A 14,367-nucleotide genomic window follows, 5' to 3' on the forward strand; every position below is an offset into this window, starting at 1 on the left:
GGTGCACGCTTGTCATCCCGGCATTTGGGAGGCTGAGACAGGAGGATTGCCATTGGAGGCCAGCCTCAGCTACTTGGGTTCTCCACAAAGTGGTGAGACCCTGTTTTAGAATAAAGAATGGGGCTGGGGGTGTAGCTCGGAGGTAGGACGCCCCCGGGTTCCATCCCCAGCACTGCAAAAAAGCTTTCTTCCTGCCGGGTGTGGTGGCGCACACCTCTAGTTCCGGTGCCTACATAGGAGGCTGAGACAGGAGCGCTGCAGGCTTGAGGCCAGCTCAGCAACTTGGGGAGACCCTGTTTCAACACAGCAACAACAAAAAAAGTAAAACTTAAGCTTGATGGGACACACGTGTCATTCTGCTAGTAGGGGCAGGGGCAGAAGATGGCTTAAGCCCAGGAGGTTTGAGGCCAGCCTGGGCAACAAGGCAGGGCACTGTCTCAGAATTAATAGTCAGCATGGTGGGCACGCCCCTAATCCCAGAACTTGGGAGGCTGAGACCGGAGGATCGGGGTTTGCGGACAGCCTCAGCTACTTAGTGAGGCCCTCCACAACTTAGTGAGACCCTGTTTCAAAATAAAGAATAAAAAAGAAAAAAATAGGGCTGGGGGTGTAGCTCGGAGGTAGAATGCCCCCGAGTTCCATCCCCAGTACCGCAAAGAAAAAATATAATAAAGGGCTAGGGTGCAGCTCAGAGACCGAGTGCCTCTTGGTTCAATCCCCAGTACCACTAAAATAATAATAATAATAATAATAATAATAATAATAATAATGGTAATAATACCCCCGAACTGCGCGTGGGCGCACCGCAGCCCCGCCGTGCCCAGGGCAGGGCCGAGGCGGCCTCCCGGTCTCGGTGGCCTTCGTGACAGCAGCCCTTTCTTCCACAGGAGCCAGCGAGTGGCCAGCGCGGGGCCACGATGGACCTCGCGTACGTGTGCGAGTGGGAGAAATGGCCGAAGAGCACCCATTGCCCGTCGGTGCCCCTGGCCTGCGCCTGGTCCTGCCGCAACCTCATCGCCTTCACCACGGACCTCCGCCACGACGACCAGGGTGCGCGGCTCGCTGCCAGGGCCCCGCCCGGCCCGGCCGCTCTGGGGGAGTCTCTGGGGGAGCCTCGGGCCGCCAGGCCGGTGCCGGGCTCGCGGCGAGCAGGGCGGCCCGCGGAGGGTGACGAGACTCGCGCCCGCGCCCCAGGCTCAGCGCGTCCTGATTGGGCTTTTGAAAGGCCCAAGGCACACGGTGGCCGTGCCCTGCTGCCCATTGTTGTGGTGACAAATGCGCTTGTTAGAGGAAATTAGGGAGGACAGGAAATTAGGGCGAGAGAAAAGAGACGCCCGGTCCTTCCCGGTCCTTTTTGCAGAGACGCCCACTCTCCGCTTTTGGCGTCATTTTCTCCCAGGTCCATTTTCTGTGTCTTTTCTTTCTGTCCTTCTTCCTTTTTTTTCTCCTTTTTGTTACTGGGGATTGAACTCGGGGGCATTCTACTTCCAAGCTACACATCCAGCCCTATTTTATTTTTATTTAGAAACAGAGTCTCGCTAAGTTGATGAGAGCCTCACTGCTTGCTGAGGCTGGCCTCAAACCTGCGATCCTCCTGTGTCAGCCTCCCAGCACTAGGATGACAGGCAGGCGTGCCCACGTGCGGCTTTATTGCATCAAGTCCCCAGTACTGGGACTTGAACTCAGGTCCATTTTACCTGCAGTCTACGCCCCCAGCCCTGCTTTTTTATCCTTTATTTTGAAACGGTCTCACTAAGTTGCAGAGGACCTCGCTAAGTGGTTGAGGCTGGCCGCCAACCCGTGATCCCTCTGTCTCGGCCTCCCGAATGCCGGGGTGACAAGTGTGCGTCCCCACGCCCGACCTGTGTCCTTTAAAAGCATGGTCACGGCCGTGCTGACAGCCCGGCTCCCCGGGGCCCGTGGCTGCTGGCGTGGCGGGCAGTGGGCTCCTCCCCCTCCGGCTGGAGTGACTGGGCTGGGCGCGGTGAGCCGCCATCGCTGCCGGGCGCTGAGCGCGCTCTGTCGCCCACAGACCTGACCCGCATGATTCACATCCTGGACACGGAGCACCCCTGGGACGTGCACTCCGTCCGCTCGGAGCACAGAGAGGCCATCACCTGTCTCGAGTGGGACCAGTCGGGTGAGCGCCTGCGCGTCCGCGGCCCCATCCCTGCCCCGGCTGTGGCCTCTCCGCCCGCCCGCGGGAGGCTGACCCGCTCCGCCCCACAGGCTCGCGGCTCTTGTCGGCTGATGCCGACGGGCAGATCAAGTGCTGGAGCATGGCGGACCACCTGACCAACAGCTGGGAGAGCTCTGTGGGCAGCCGGGTGGAGGGCGACCCCATCGTGGCCCTGTCCTGGCTGCACAACGGGGTGAAGCTGGCCCTGCACGTGGAGAAGGTGGGCGTCCCGCTGAGCGCGCCGCGGGCTCGGGGCTGCCGGCCGGCGGGAGTGAGAGCTCTGAGCGGCCCGCGCCCTCCCGCAGGCGGGCGCCTCCAGCTTCGGCGAGAAGTTCTCCCGCGTCAAGTTCTCGCCGTCCCTCACGCTGTTCGGCGGCAAGCCCATGGAGGGCTGGATCGCCGTGACGGTCAGCGGCCTGGTCACCGTGTCCCTGCTCAAGCCCAGCGGGCAGGTGCTGACGTCCACCGAGAGCCTGTGCCGGCTGCGCGGCCGCGTGGCCCTGGCCGACATCGCCTTCACGGGGGGCGGCAACATCGTGGTGGCCACGGCGGACGGCAGCAGCGCGTCGCCCGTGCAGTTCTACAAGGTGTGCGTGAGCGTGGTCAGCGAGAAGTGCCGCATCGACACCGAGATCCTGCCCTCGCTCTTCATGCGCTGCACCACCGACCTCAGCCGCAAGGACAAGTTCCCCGCCATCACCCACCTCAAGTTCCTGGCCCGCGACATGTCGGAGCAGGTGCGCCGGCGGCTCGCCCCGGCCAGCACTGAGAGGCGCCAGGCTCCCGCCCCTTCCCCCATCTCCAGCCCCTCCTGCCCCCCCTGGGGGCCCTGGGATCCGGGACGGTCCCCCGGCCTCAGGGTCCTTGACCTCTGCCATCTGCAGAGCCCCTTCTGCCGTGGCAGACCCGTGGGTCGCCGGGATGGGCCCCTGGGATTAGGCGGGGTGTGTCTCCGGAGCCACGCCGCGACCGGTCCCCCAGGAGAAGCAGCTCGTGGGCCGAGGCTCTCGCAGGGCGGAGGCCGTCCTGGAGCAAGGCCCCGGGTGCTGGCAGGGTGCTGGCAGGGTCGGCGGGATCCGGCCCCATCACGGCACCTGCCCGCAGGTGCTCCTGTGCGCGTCCAGCCAGACGAGCAGCCTGGTGGAGTGCTGGTCCCTGCGGAAGGAGGGCCTGCCGGTGAACAACATCTTCCAGCAGATCTCCCCTGTGGGTGAGTCTCCCGGGCCGCCCCAGCGCTCTGGCTCCAGCCGCGCGCACGCTCCGCCTGCGAGCAGCACCCCAGCCCTGGAGCTAGCGTTTTCATTGACATGTGTGAGCCCTGCAGAGGTGGGCGCTGTTGTCCTGGTCTGCAGGGTGGGTAAACTGAGGCCCAGAGAGGCAGGGTTGCTCCCAGGCACCCGGCAGGTGGGCGTCCTGGCGCCTCTGCGGGGAACCAGTGTGTATCCTGGGTAGGAGGCCCTGCGCAGAGCAGGGGGTCATCGCACACACGGCTCGCGGGCGGCACGCTGGGAGGGGCTGTGTCCCAAAAGCCCCGGAATGTGCTAGAGTCCTGGCTTACTGAGGGTGCCGAGGCTTGGGGACCGCGGAGGTCACGACGGAGGAGCCCAGCTGCTCCCTCCGGCGCACTCTTCCCCAGCACACAGCCCTGGGAGGCCACCTGGCTTACCAAACCCACAGGAAAGCCACTCGGGTGCGCGCCGAGGCTGGAGCTCCCCATCCCTGGCCCAGGCCGCCTCTGACCCAGAGCAAGGCGCTCCCGGCAGACAGCAGCCTCGCGGAGTGGTGCTGCGGACCCTGGAGCAGCCTGTGGGCCGGTCACGGAAACCGCCTCGTGGCTATTAGATGTGGAGGGGTCACTGCCGCCGCTCTTACAGGCCTGGCCCCCAGCTCGGCGCTCGGGCTGTGTCCAAGCCCGCGTGGCCCCTGGCCCTTTCCTGTCCTCGTCCTCCCAGTGGCCTGAGAGGCCTGCGCCCCAGGACACCCGCTCCAGCCACCTACTCCCAGCTGGACCTGCCTCCCCCACCCCCGATCCGCGGCCTTCCCGGCACCAATCGTGTGGCCTCTGCACAGCCTGGCGGGCCACGTGCGTCCTGGGGCCCTCTCCAGGCTCCGCCTCCTGCCAGAGAACCCAGGGGCAGGGGTCTGCGGCCAGTGCGCCTCGCTGGGTGGGTCCCACTCGGGGCTCTGTGGATGGTGAGCGCAACAAGGGCCTCCTGGGTCTGGGGTGGCTCCAAGAGGGGACAGAGGATCCCCGCCTAGGGCTGACTTCTGCGGGCATCTCAGGTCACAGGTCTGCCCAGAGCCAGTGGGGTGGGGGTCCGGAGCGCCCCGATTGGCCAGCCCGGGCCCCTTCCTGGGTGGGGGCCGGGGCCACGCAGCCTGGCGCCCCTGCAGGGACTCTGCCCCTCCCATGGGCCTGTCTGTTGTCTACCCGTCGCCTTCACCCCGCCCCGTTTCAGTTGGCGACAAACAGCCCATGATCCTCAAGTGGCGGATCCTGTCGGCCACCAACGACCTGGACCGCGTGTCCGCCGTGGCGCTGCCCAAGCTGCCCGTGTCGCTCACCAACACGGACCTCAAGGTGGCCAGCGACACGCAGTTCTACCCCGGCCTCGGTACGGGCTCTGGGCGGGGGCTGGGCCTGGAGGTCAGGGTGCCAGGAGTCGGGCGAGGTGCTCCTTAACACGTAAAGGGCCGTTAGGGAGCACTAGGGGATGGTGGGAGCACGGGAGCAGGATTCCTTGCGGGGGAAGGCGTGCAGAGCAGGCGCAGTGCGGCCCTGAGCTCCGTCCACCTGCCCTGCTCGTGGCGGGCAGGCAGGCCCAGGAGCGGCCAGCTGGAGACAAGTTCACGGAGGTCAGGCCTCTTCTTCCCTGGGCCCGCGCTCCAGTTCTTTGGAAAAAACACGTATCGAAATCTGCACTGGTCGCAGCCTGCGGAGGCGGGTGTTTGTTTTGCGTGTGAACTCCTGGGTCTGAAGCCCAGCTGCTCACAGACAGCCCAGTTTGGCCATTGGAAGGCTATTTGGTTTCCTTGAAGCCCCTGCAAGTGTTAGTTCTGCGGGGCCCGGGAGCCCCCGCCCTGGGGCTGCCGGCCCTCCCTGGCCTGGCTGGCCCTCCGGGGAGCCCGTCTGCACCCGGGCCCTAGGAGGCGCCGTCAGCCCCGCTTAGCCTGGCTGCCAGGGCCTCCTGAAGCCGGCTCTCGGGCTCTGTCAGTTGAGGCGGCGGGTGGGCTGGGCCCCGGCCTTGCGCTGAGCTGCCGCCCGCCCGCCCCAGGGCTGGCCTTGGCATTCCAGGACGGCAGCGTCCACATCATGCACCGGCTGTCGCTGCAGACCATGGTGGTGTTCTACAGCTCCGCGGCGCCGCGCACCCTGGACGAGCCGGCCCTCAAGCGGCCACGCACCACCGGCCCCGCCGTGCACTTCAAGGCCATGCAGCTTTCCTGGACGTCCCTGGCCCTTGTGGGCATCGACAACCACGGGAAGGTTCGTGCCCGTGGGCCCCGCCTCAGCTGGGTGCCGGGGCGCAGCGGGCCTCGGGAGCAGACCCCTTGGGGGCCCTTTGCAGGGCATGCGGGCCTCAGGGTTCAGCGTGGCCCTGTGGTGCCCTCTGCTCCCTGTTGACCTAGGGACCCGTGTGCAGTGGCAGCGGCCCCTTCCCAGGCCTGAGCAGCGCCGCCCGCGGGGTCCCCTCCTCCGCCCGGCTCACGCGCTGTCCCCGCAGCTGAGTCTGCTGCGCATCTCGCCCTCCATGGGCCACGCGCTGGAGGTCAGCCTGGCGCTGCGCCACCTGCTCTTCCTGCTGGAGTACTGCATGGTGACCGGCTACGACTGGTGGGACATCCTGCTGCACGTGCAGCCCGGCATGGTGCAGAGCCTGGTGGAGCGGCTGCACGAGGAGTACACGCGCCAGAGCGCCGCGCTGCAGCAGGTGCGCGCCCCAGGCCCCGCCCCTGCGCCGGAGGCCCCGCCCCTGTGCTGTTGGCTCCGCCCCTGCGCCGGAGGCCCCGCCCCTGTGCTGTATGCTGCGCCCTGCCTTCAGGCCCGCCCCTGTGTTGTGTGCCACGCCCTGTCGTCAGGCCCCCTGCTGTATGCCACACCCCATCTTTAGGCCACGCCCCATCCGCAGGCTCCGCCCCTATGCTGCATGCCACGCCCTGCCGTCAGGCCCCGCCCCTGCGCAAGCAGCCGAGGCTGCTGCGAGCCATCCTCCCGCCTCGGCTCTCCTGGCTGGCCCCCTTGATAACTCGGCCCCCATGGTCAGCGTCCAGGCAGGAGCCCCCAGCCCGCCAGGCCTCCGGCCCAGCCTGGCCGCCCTCCCGCCCGCCCAGGTCCTCTCCACCCGCATCCTGGCCATGAAGGCCTCGCTCTGCAAGCTCTCGCCCTGCACGGTGGCCCGCGTGAGCGACTGCCACGCCAAGCTCTTCCTGGTGGCCGTCAGCTCCACGCTCAAGTCCCTGCTGTGCCCGCACTTCCTCAACACGCCCGACAAGAGCCCCGGCGACCGGCTGGCCGAGGTCTGCGCCAAGATCACCGACGTCGGTGAGTGAGACCGCCAGAGGGCGTGGGGGCTGGGGGCCAGCGCCGGGGACGCGCTCACAGCCTCGCTCTTACTTTTTCCTTATTTGCTACTAGGTAGTTACATCCTGAGCCCTTTTTGTTTTTATTCGTGGCCCAGGAGCATTCTACTTCTGGCCTGCACCTCCAACCCTATTTTGTTATTACTATTTTGAAACAGGGCCTCGCTGGGTCGCTGAGGGCCTCCCCACTTGTTGAGTCTGTCCACGAACCTGCGGTCCTCCTGCCTCGGCCTCCCAAGTACCGGGGTTACAGGCGCGCGCCACCACGCCTGGCACAGGGTCTTGCTAATCTGCCAAGGCTGTCCTCGAACCTGTGTCCCTCCCGTCTCAGCCTCCCAGACTGCTGGGATTGTAGTCACGTGCCCCTACATCTGGCTGTGGCCTTATTTAACATTTTTTATTTACTTTTTGTTGCTGGAGATTGAACCAGAGCCTTCTGCTTCCGATCTGCACCCCCCTGGTTTGTGTGTGTCTGTTGTTGTTTTAACCGGGTTTTGCTAAGCTGCCCGGAGTCTCCGAGTCGTCAGGCTAGTGCCAGTCTGCAGTGGTGTCTCGGCCCGGGTGCCTGGCTCTCCGGCGGGCAGCACCGCGGGCTCACGGCTGTCTCTCAGGGGCCGTGCTGGGTGCTTCAAGAGGTCCCTTGAGTGTCTGGTGTGTACTGTGTGAGCTGGAGCTGGTCACGGCTGCAGGAGACAGGTCGCCATTGAGCCAGGAGGGATGACCCGAGAGCCGGGGCCGTGGGTGGCTGGCGGAGGGCCCCGCGTGGGCAGAGGCTGGAGGAAGCCAGCGCTTTGCGGGCCTGCCGGCCCTGCCCCAAGCAGCTGGGCTCGCGCACACCGCAGGGCCTCCGCACGACACACCTGGCGCCCGCCCTCTCCCCGCAGACATAGACAAGGTCATGATCAACCTCAAGACCGAGGAGTTCGTCCTGGACATGAACACACTCCAGGCGCTGCAGCAGCTCCTGCAGTGGGTCGGCGACTTCGTGCTCTACCTGCTGGCCAGCCTGCCCAACCAGGTGCGGAACGCGCCCGCCTGCCTCTGCCCAGGCCCCGCCCCCGGACCCCCGCCTCTGCCCAGGCCCCACCCCGGACCACTCCTCTGCCCAGGCCCCGCCCCTGGAACACCACCACCTTCTCCCTCCCCCCCCCTCGCCTCTGCCCAGGCCCCACCTCTGCCCAGGCCCCGCCCGCCCCTACCCACTGGCCCCCGCCTCTCAAGCCCCCCTCCAGACCCTGTAATGCTAGTTCTTGGGAGACTGAGGCAGGAGGATTGTGGGTTTTCGGCCACTCGGCATAGGCCTCTGCAATTCAGACCGTATTTCAGGATAAAAACCAAATAGGGCAGGGTTGTGGCTGGGAGCTAGAACGCCCCTGGGCTCAACCTCCAGTGCCAAACGAAAGCCCACGTCAGGCCCCGCCCACTAGAGTGCCCCGCCCACATCAGGCCCCGCCCTCGCCCTTCTCCACTCGCGCTCCTGGAGCCCGCCCTCCCGGCTGGCCCCGGTGGACTGTCCTGGGACCCCAGCCCCCACCTCTCTGGGCTCGCTGCTGAGCGCCTCTGGCCCACAGGGCTCCCCGCTGCGCCCCGGCCACAGCTTTCTGCGGGATGGCACCTCGCTGGGCATGCTGCGGGAGCTGATGGTGGTCATCCGCATCTGGGGCCTGCTGAAGCCCAGCTGCCTGCCGGTGTACACGGCCACCTCGGACACTCAGGACAGCATGTCCCTGCTCTTCCGCCTGCTGACCAAGCTCTGGATCTGCTGTGAGCGCCCGCCCCGCTCTCACCCCTGACCCTGTGCCCTCCAGCCTGAGCCCTGCAGGCAGAGACAGCACCCGGAGGGTGGGCCAGGCTGGGTGTCCGCTGCTCGTGTGACCCGCTCGCCCTTGCAGCCCCATGGCCAAGAAGGGCACTGCGCTCTCCCAGCTGTTTCTCCAGTGATTATAGCATGTCCCTGCTTCAGAAAGCTGACTGAGGCTGAGCTGGGGGGGCCGGGGTCACCAGCACAGGCAAGCCCAGCCCCGTGAGCCCCCGGAGGCCGCCCTCTGACCCCGCGCCCCCGCAGGCCGCGACGAGGGCCCCGCGAGCGAGCCGGACGAGGCCCTGGTGGACGAGTGCTGCCTGCTGCCCAGCCAGCTGCTGGTCCCCAGCCTGGACTGGCTGCCCACCAGCGCCAGCCTGGCCAGCCGCCTGCAGCCCAAGCAGCCGCTGCGCCTGCAGTTCGGCAGGGTGCCCATGCTGCCCGGGAGCCCCGCCACCTTGCAGCTGGACAGCCTGGTCAGGTGGGAGCCTGGAGCGGGCAGCGCGGTGGGTGCGGCGTGCAGGGCCCCGCGTTCACCCCCTCAGCCTGCACGGCCGTCCTGGGAACGTGAATCCCCGCAGTGTGCCGGGCACAGCCCTGCGAGCCTCCACAGGTCAGCCACTCCTGGCGGCTATGGCACCGCCGAGGCGCTGCGCTGGGGCCTGTGACCCTCAAGAGCTGTTTACCTGAGGCGACCGCGGGGAATTCTCCCTCAGGGCTGCCCCTCCATCCCTTTTCACCTTTTTCAAGTTTTATTTGCGGTACTAGAGATTGGACTCAGGCAGTCTATCTCTGGGCTACGCCCCGCCCTATTCGGTTTTACTTTGCCACGTCTTGCTAAGGCCCCGTGGCTTCACCACGCTGCTGAGCCGTCTCTGAGCCTGGGGCCTCCTGGCTCAGTGCGGGGATGGCCTCGTGCGCCACCACGCCCGGCTTGTTCTCTTTAAACAAAGCAGGGCTGCCCCGCGCACACGCCCCACGGCCTCCCCGCCCCGTGTGCCCAGACCGCCATGCGGGTCCCGTGCGTTGCCCGGGTCTCTCACCCGGGAAGAGGCCCACGCGAGCTCTGATGCGCGCTCTGTGCTGGGATTCTGGGGCATCGCCGTTAGATGCCTGGTGTCCCTCCATGGACGACCCAGCCGTCCCCTGGGGCCGACGCTCACCTGCCCTCGTCCCCAGGGCACCGGGCCAGCCCAAGATCGACCACCTGCGGCGGCTGCACCTGGGCGCCTACCCCACGGAGGAGTGCAAGTCCTGCACCAGGTGAGGCCGGGCCAGCCTGGGCCCTGCCGGGCTGCGAGGACACGGCCGTGTCTCTCCAGGTCGGGGTGGTTTTGTCGTTTTTTGGTTTGGGTTCTGGGAGTTGAGCCAAGAGGCATTCCACCTCCATGCCCTACTTCGCGTTTACCTTTGAAGCGGGGTCTCCTGGTTGCTGAGGCCGGTGAACCTGCAAGCCTCCGTCTCGGCCTCCCCAGTACCAGGCGCACGGGATCACAGGTGCGCGCCGCCACGCCCAGCTTGCGGCCAGGTGCTGAGGGCCCGTGGAGGCCCCGCGCGCAGACTAGCCTGGCCGCGGCGTGTGGTTCTCCCGAGCGGGGCCTGCGCGCGTGTGTCGGGTAGCAAGGACAACCACGCACCAGACCTCCAGGAGCCCCGGCGTGGGCCTGAGCACAGAGGGTCCCCGTGGGGCGCCTGGGCCAGGGCGTCGCAGGGCGGCCGTGGAGCATGGGGGCGCCATCGCCACGCTCTGCCCGCAGGTGCGGCTGCGTCACGATGCTCAGATCGCCCAACAAGACCACGGCCGTCACGCAGTGGGAGCAGCGCTGGATCAAGAACTGCCTGTGCGGGGGGCTCTGGCGGCGCGTGCCCCTCAGCTGCTCCTGACCGCCATCGCGCCCGGGAGGAGCACGCACCTCTCTGGCGCCTGGCCTGGAGCCAGCGAAGCTGCTTCCTGGGGTCAGCCGGCCCAGCAGATGCCCCTCCCCCTCCCCCACGTAGGGCGCAGCCCGCGCGCTGCCCTGCACCCCCAGACCCACGGTGCGCCCAGGGCCCGGCCCACCTGCTCAGAGCGCGGGAGACCCTGCCGGGTCTGCCCTTGGGACCTCCTGGCGATCTGGGTGCGATGGCCCCAGACTGTAACTCCAGGACTTGGGGGGCTGAGACAGGAGGATCACAGACTCGAGGCCAGCCTCAGCAACTTAGCAAGACCCTGTTTCAAAATAAAAACCAGCCGGGCACTTGGGAGGCTGAGACAAGAGGATCGTGGTTTGTGGTCAGTCTCAGCTACTTAGGTCCTTTGCAACTCAGTGAGCCCTTGTTTCAAAATAATCAAAAATAGGGCTGGGGGGTGTAGCTTGGAGGCAGAACGCCCCTGGGTTCCATCCCCAGCGCCAGGAGAGGAGAGCGAAGCCCCTAGCGTGGCACAGTGATGGGAGGGGCAGGAGGCGCCCGGCCCCTCCCTCCCTCCCCGCCCCTCTGCACCGCCCGGACCCCCCCTGCTGGCGCAGGTCCCTGGCTGGTAGGGCTCGCCCCCTGCTCTGTTCTCAAGTCAGCGTTTATGAGGCACCAACTGTGTGCCAGGCCCAGCATCTGAGCGCAGGAGGCAGGATGCCTGGGGGGCCGTGCCCATCCCCAGTGCCCCCCCAGGGCTGGTTCCTGGCTCTTGCTGCTGCCCCAGGGGCCTGCTTTCTGCTGCCAATAAGCACTTCCAGCGATTATGCCCGCTGCCCGCGCCGCCTGCAGAGAGGCCTGCCAGGCCCAGCGCCCTGCCTGTTAAGTGGTAATTGATTCGCCTGTTTCTTTCTGGGAGCTCCAGGGAGGGCGGCTGCGCGCAGCACCCCGCAGAGGCCGGCACTTGCTAGCTGGCGGCACCGACCTCCCTCCACGGGGCGGGGGGCAGAGCCCGTCCCTGGCGCTGCGAGGGTCTTGCCCAGGGTGGGCTGTCTGGTCCAAGTGCAGCCTGGATCCCATGCGGGCCTGTCTGCCTTGTGGCCAGCAGCTGCCCATCGCGGGTCCCTTTTCTAGTCTTTTTTTTTCTTCTTTTTTGCAGTACTGGGGATGGAACCCAGGGGCACTCTACCTCCAATCTACACCCCCAGCCTACTTTTTTATTCTTTATTTTGAAACAAGGTCTCACCGAGTTGCAAAGGGCCTCTCTAAGTAGCTGAGGCTGTCCAAAAACCCGGATCCTCCTGTCTCAGCCTCCCGAATGCTGGGATTGCAAGCGTGCGCCACCACGTCCCGCTTCCTTTTCTTTTTTTTTTTTTTTTTTTTGCGGGTCTGGGGATGGAACCCAGGGGCATTTGACCTCCGGGCTATACCCCCTGCCCTATTTTTATTCTTTATTTTTGAAACCGGGTCTCACTGAGTTGCAGAGGGCCTCACTAAGTAGCTGAGGCTGTCCGCGAACCGCGATCCTCCAGGTCTCAGCCTCCCGAGTGCTGGGATGACAAGTGTGCGCCACCACGCCCGGCTTCCTTTTCTAAACTCTAGGTGAGATGGGCGTGGTGGCCCAGGCCCCTGATCCCAGAACTTAGGAGGCTGAAACAGGAGGACCTCAGGTTCAAGGAACGCCTCAGCAAGCACTGAGAGTCTCGTCAACCTAGCAAGACCCTGTTTCAAAAATAAAATAGGGCTAAGCCGGGCGTGGTGGTGCACGCTTGTCACCCCAGCATTCGGGAGGCTGAGACTGGAGGATCGCGGTTCACGGATGGCCTCAGCTACTTAGGCCCTCTGCAACTCAGTGAGACCCTGTTTCAAAATAAAGAATAAAAATAGGGCAGGGGGTGGAGCTCGGAGGTCCTGGGTTCCATCCCCAGACCTGCAAAAAATAAAATAGGGCTGAGGGTGTAGCTCAGGGTGGGATGCCCTCGGGTTCAAGCCCTGGCACAACAACATCAACAAAAATACCCAGTCTTAAGCCTGCGGGGACGGTGAGCATTTTCTGCACTCAGCGTCGTTCACTTGATGGCGCTTTGCATGTTGAGGATATACGGCCTGGCCACGGCCCCCAGGACACGGGTGCCTCATGGGCCCCAAGGCCGGCGCAGGCCGCTCTCCTCGGGGCCTTAGGAAGTGCCCAGCAGTCACTCTGCCCCAGGACCATCCCCCAGTCCAGAGTGGCAGCGGCCCGGCTGTGGCTCACGGCTGTGACTAGCACCGTCCTGGGCGCGGCAGGGCAGGCCCTGGGGCGGGCTGACCTGGGCCCGGCCTCCCACGCAGCCTCCGGGCCAGGCCTAACTGTCTCAGGCTGGCTGACCGCACGGGTTTGCAGCCTCTTGAGACCAGTAGGTTGGCAGGGAAATTGCTAGAAGCAGCTGTGCTGCGCAGAGGGCTTAGTTGTTTTGATGGCACAGCCTCCTGCCAAGCCGAGCAGCAGCTGAGTGCCCTGGTGGGGCGTCTGCCCGCCCGCTGGCCTCCCTCCTCCCCAGGCCTGTGCTGTCCCCGCCCAGGCCGCCCTTCTGGCCAGCACCAGTCCAGGAAAATGCAGGACGCTCAGGGAGGTGTGGCCGCCTGCCTGTCAACCCAGCTCTTGGGAGGCTGACCCTGGAAGAGTGCAGGTGCAGGGCAGGACCCAGCAAAATGGGGCTGGGTGTACTCAGAGGTAGAGTGCTTCTGAGTTCAGTCCTCAGTACTAAAGAGAAAAGTGCTTATTTTTCTGGAATTCTCTTTAAACGGGGCATCTTTATTAGCCAAATCGAGGATTGTGTGCCAACACCTTGTTTCCAAATAAAGTAGGGCTGGGGTGTCGCTCAGAGACAGAACGTCCCTGGGTTCAACCCTAGCAACAACAACACCCCTTTGTGGCCAGGCTCGGCTGTTGGTAGGAGGCAGGACACCGGCTGGCCCGGGTTCTGCCCTGTCCCTCCTGTATCCAGGGGCGAGCTGAGCTCAACGCAGGCCCCAGGCCGCCCCACGCCCACCGCAGGGACCCGCATCCTCCGCCCAGAGCGGCCCTCAGTGCCTGGGAGCAGAGCAGCACCACGGCCATGTTGGGGGCCCCCTGGCTTCCTGGGGGGTGCGAGGGCGCCGCCGTGCGGCCGAGGCGGGCACGGCACCCGCAGGCTCAGAGCTGGGCTCTGGACCAAGGCTCACCCCAGCCTGTCTCGGTGAGGACTGGGGACAGCCAGCCGGACACGGTGGCCCACGCCTGTAGCTCTGTTATTTGGGGGCTGAAACAAGGCGATCACAGGCTCGAGGCCAGTCTCAGCAAGTGGTGAGAGTCTCATGAACGCAGCAAGAACGTTACAAAATAAAAATAAAAGAAAATAGGGCTGCAGTCAGGGGTGGTGGCGCGCGCTTGTAATCCCCGCGCTTGAGACAGGAGGATCGCAGGTTCAAAGCCAGCCTCAGCTACTTAGGCCCTCAGCAACCTAGCGAGACCCTGTTTCCAAATAAATATAAAATAGGTCTAGGAGTATAGCCCGGAAGTAGCCTCTGGGTTCCACCCCCAGTACCACCAAAATAGAAAAAATAGGGCTGCAGTCAGGGGTGGTGGCACACGTTGTAATCCCAGCATTTGGGAGGCCGAGACAGGAGAATCGCGGTTCGCAGACAGCCTCGGCTACTCAGTGACACTCTGTTTAAAAATAATAAAAAACAAGCTGGGTGTGTAGCTCGGAGGTAGAATGCCCCTGGGTTCCATCCCCAGTACCGAAAAAAAAAAGGGCTGCAGATGTAGCTTGGAGATAGTGACCCTTCTGGATTCTATCCCCATCCCCCCCGAGCCCCCCAAAAAAGGCTCCGGACGCTGCACTGAACGCTTTTATTGATACCACCCCAGCCCCCGGGCCCCGCCGCCTCCTGC

General features: G+C 65.1%; 1 protein-coding gene across 1 annotated transcript; it reads left to right on the forward strand.

The window, feature by feature from the left end:
- Nucleotides 1-917: 917 nt before the first annotated feature.
- On the forward strand, nt 918-10,445 carry MED16 (mediator complex subunit 16; the record flags this gene model as incomplete). The annotated part of the gene is made up of 14 exons (XM_080712461.1): nt 918-1,050; nt 2,033-2,140; nt 2,230-2,399; nt 2,485-2,916; nt 3,284-3,389; nt 4,639-4,794; nt 5,455-5,666; nt 5,905-6,111; nt 6,512-6,722; nt 7,645-7,778; nt 8,332-8,524; nt 8,826-9,042; nt 9,741-9,824; nt 10,319-10,445. The coding sequence occupies 14 exons, from the start codon at nt 918-920 to the stop codon at nt 10,443-10,445; spliced, it is 2,490 nt and encodes an 829-aa protein (XP_080568587.1).
- Between the last annotated feature and the right edge of the window lie 3,922 nt (nt 10,446-14,367).

The sequence above is a fragment of the Muscardinus avellanarius genome (genome assembly GCF_963383645.1).
Source record: "Muscardinus avellanarius genome assembly, chromosome: 16".
Taxonomy (NCBI): Eukaryota; Metazoa; Chordata; class Mammalia; order Rodentia; family Gliridae; genus Muscardinus; species Muscardinus avellanarius.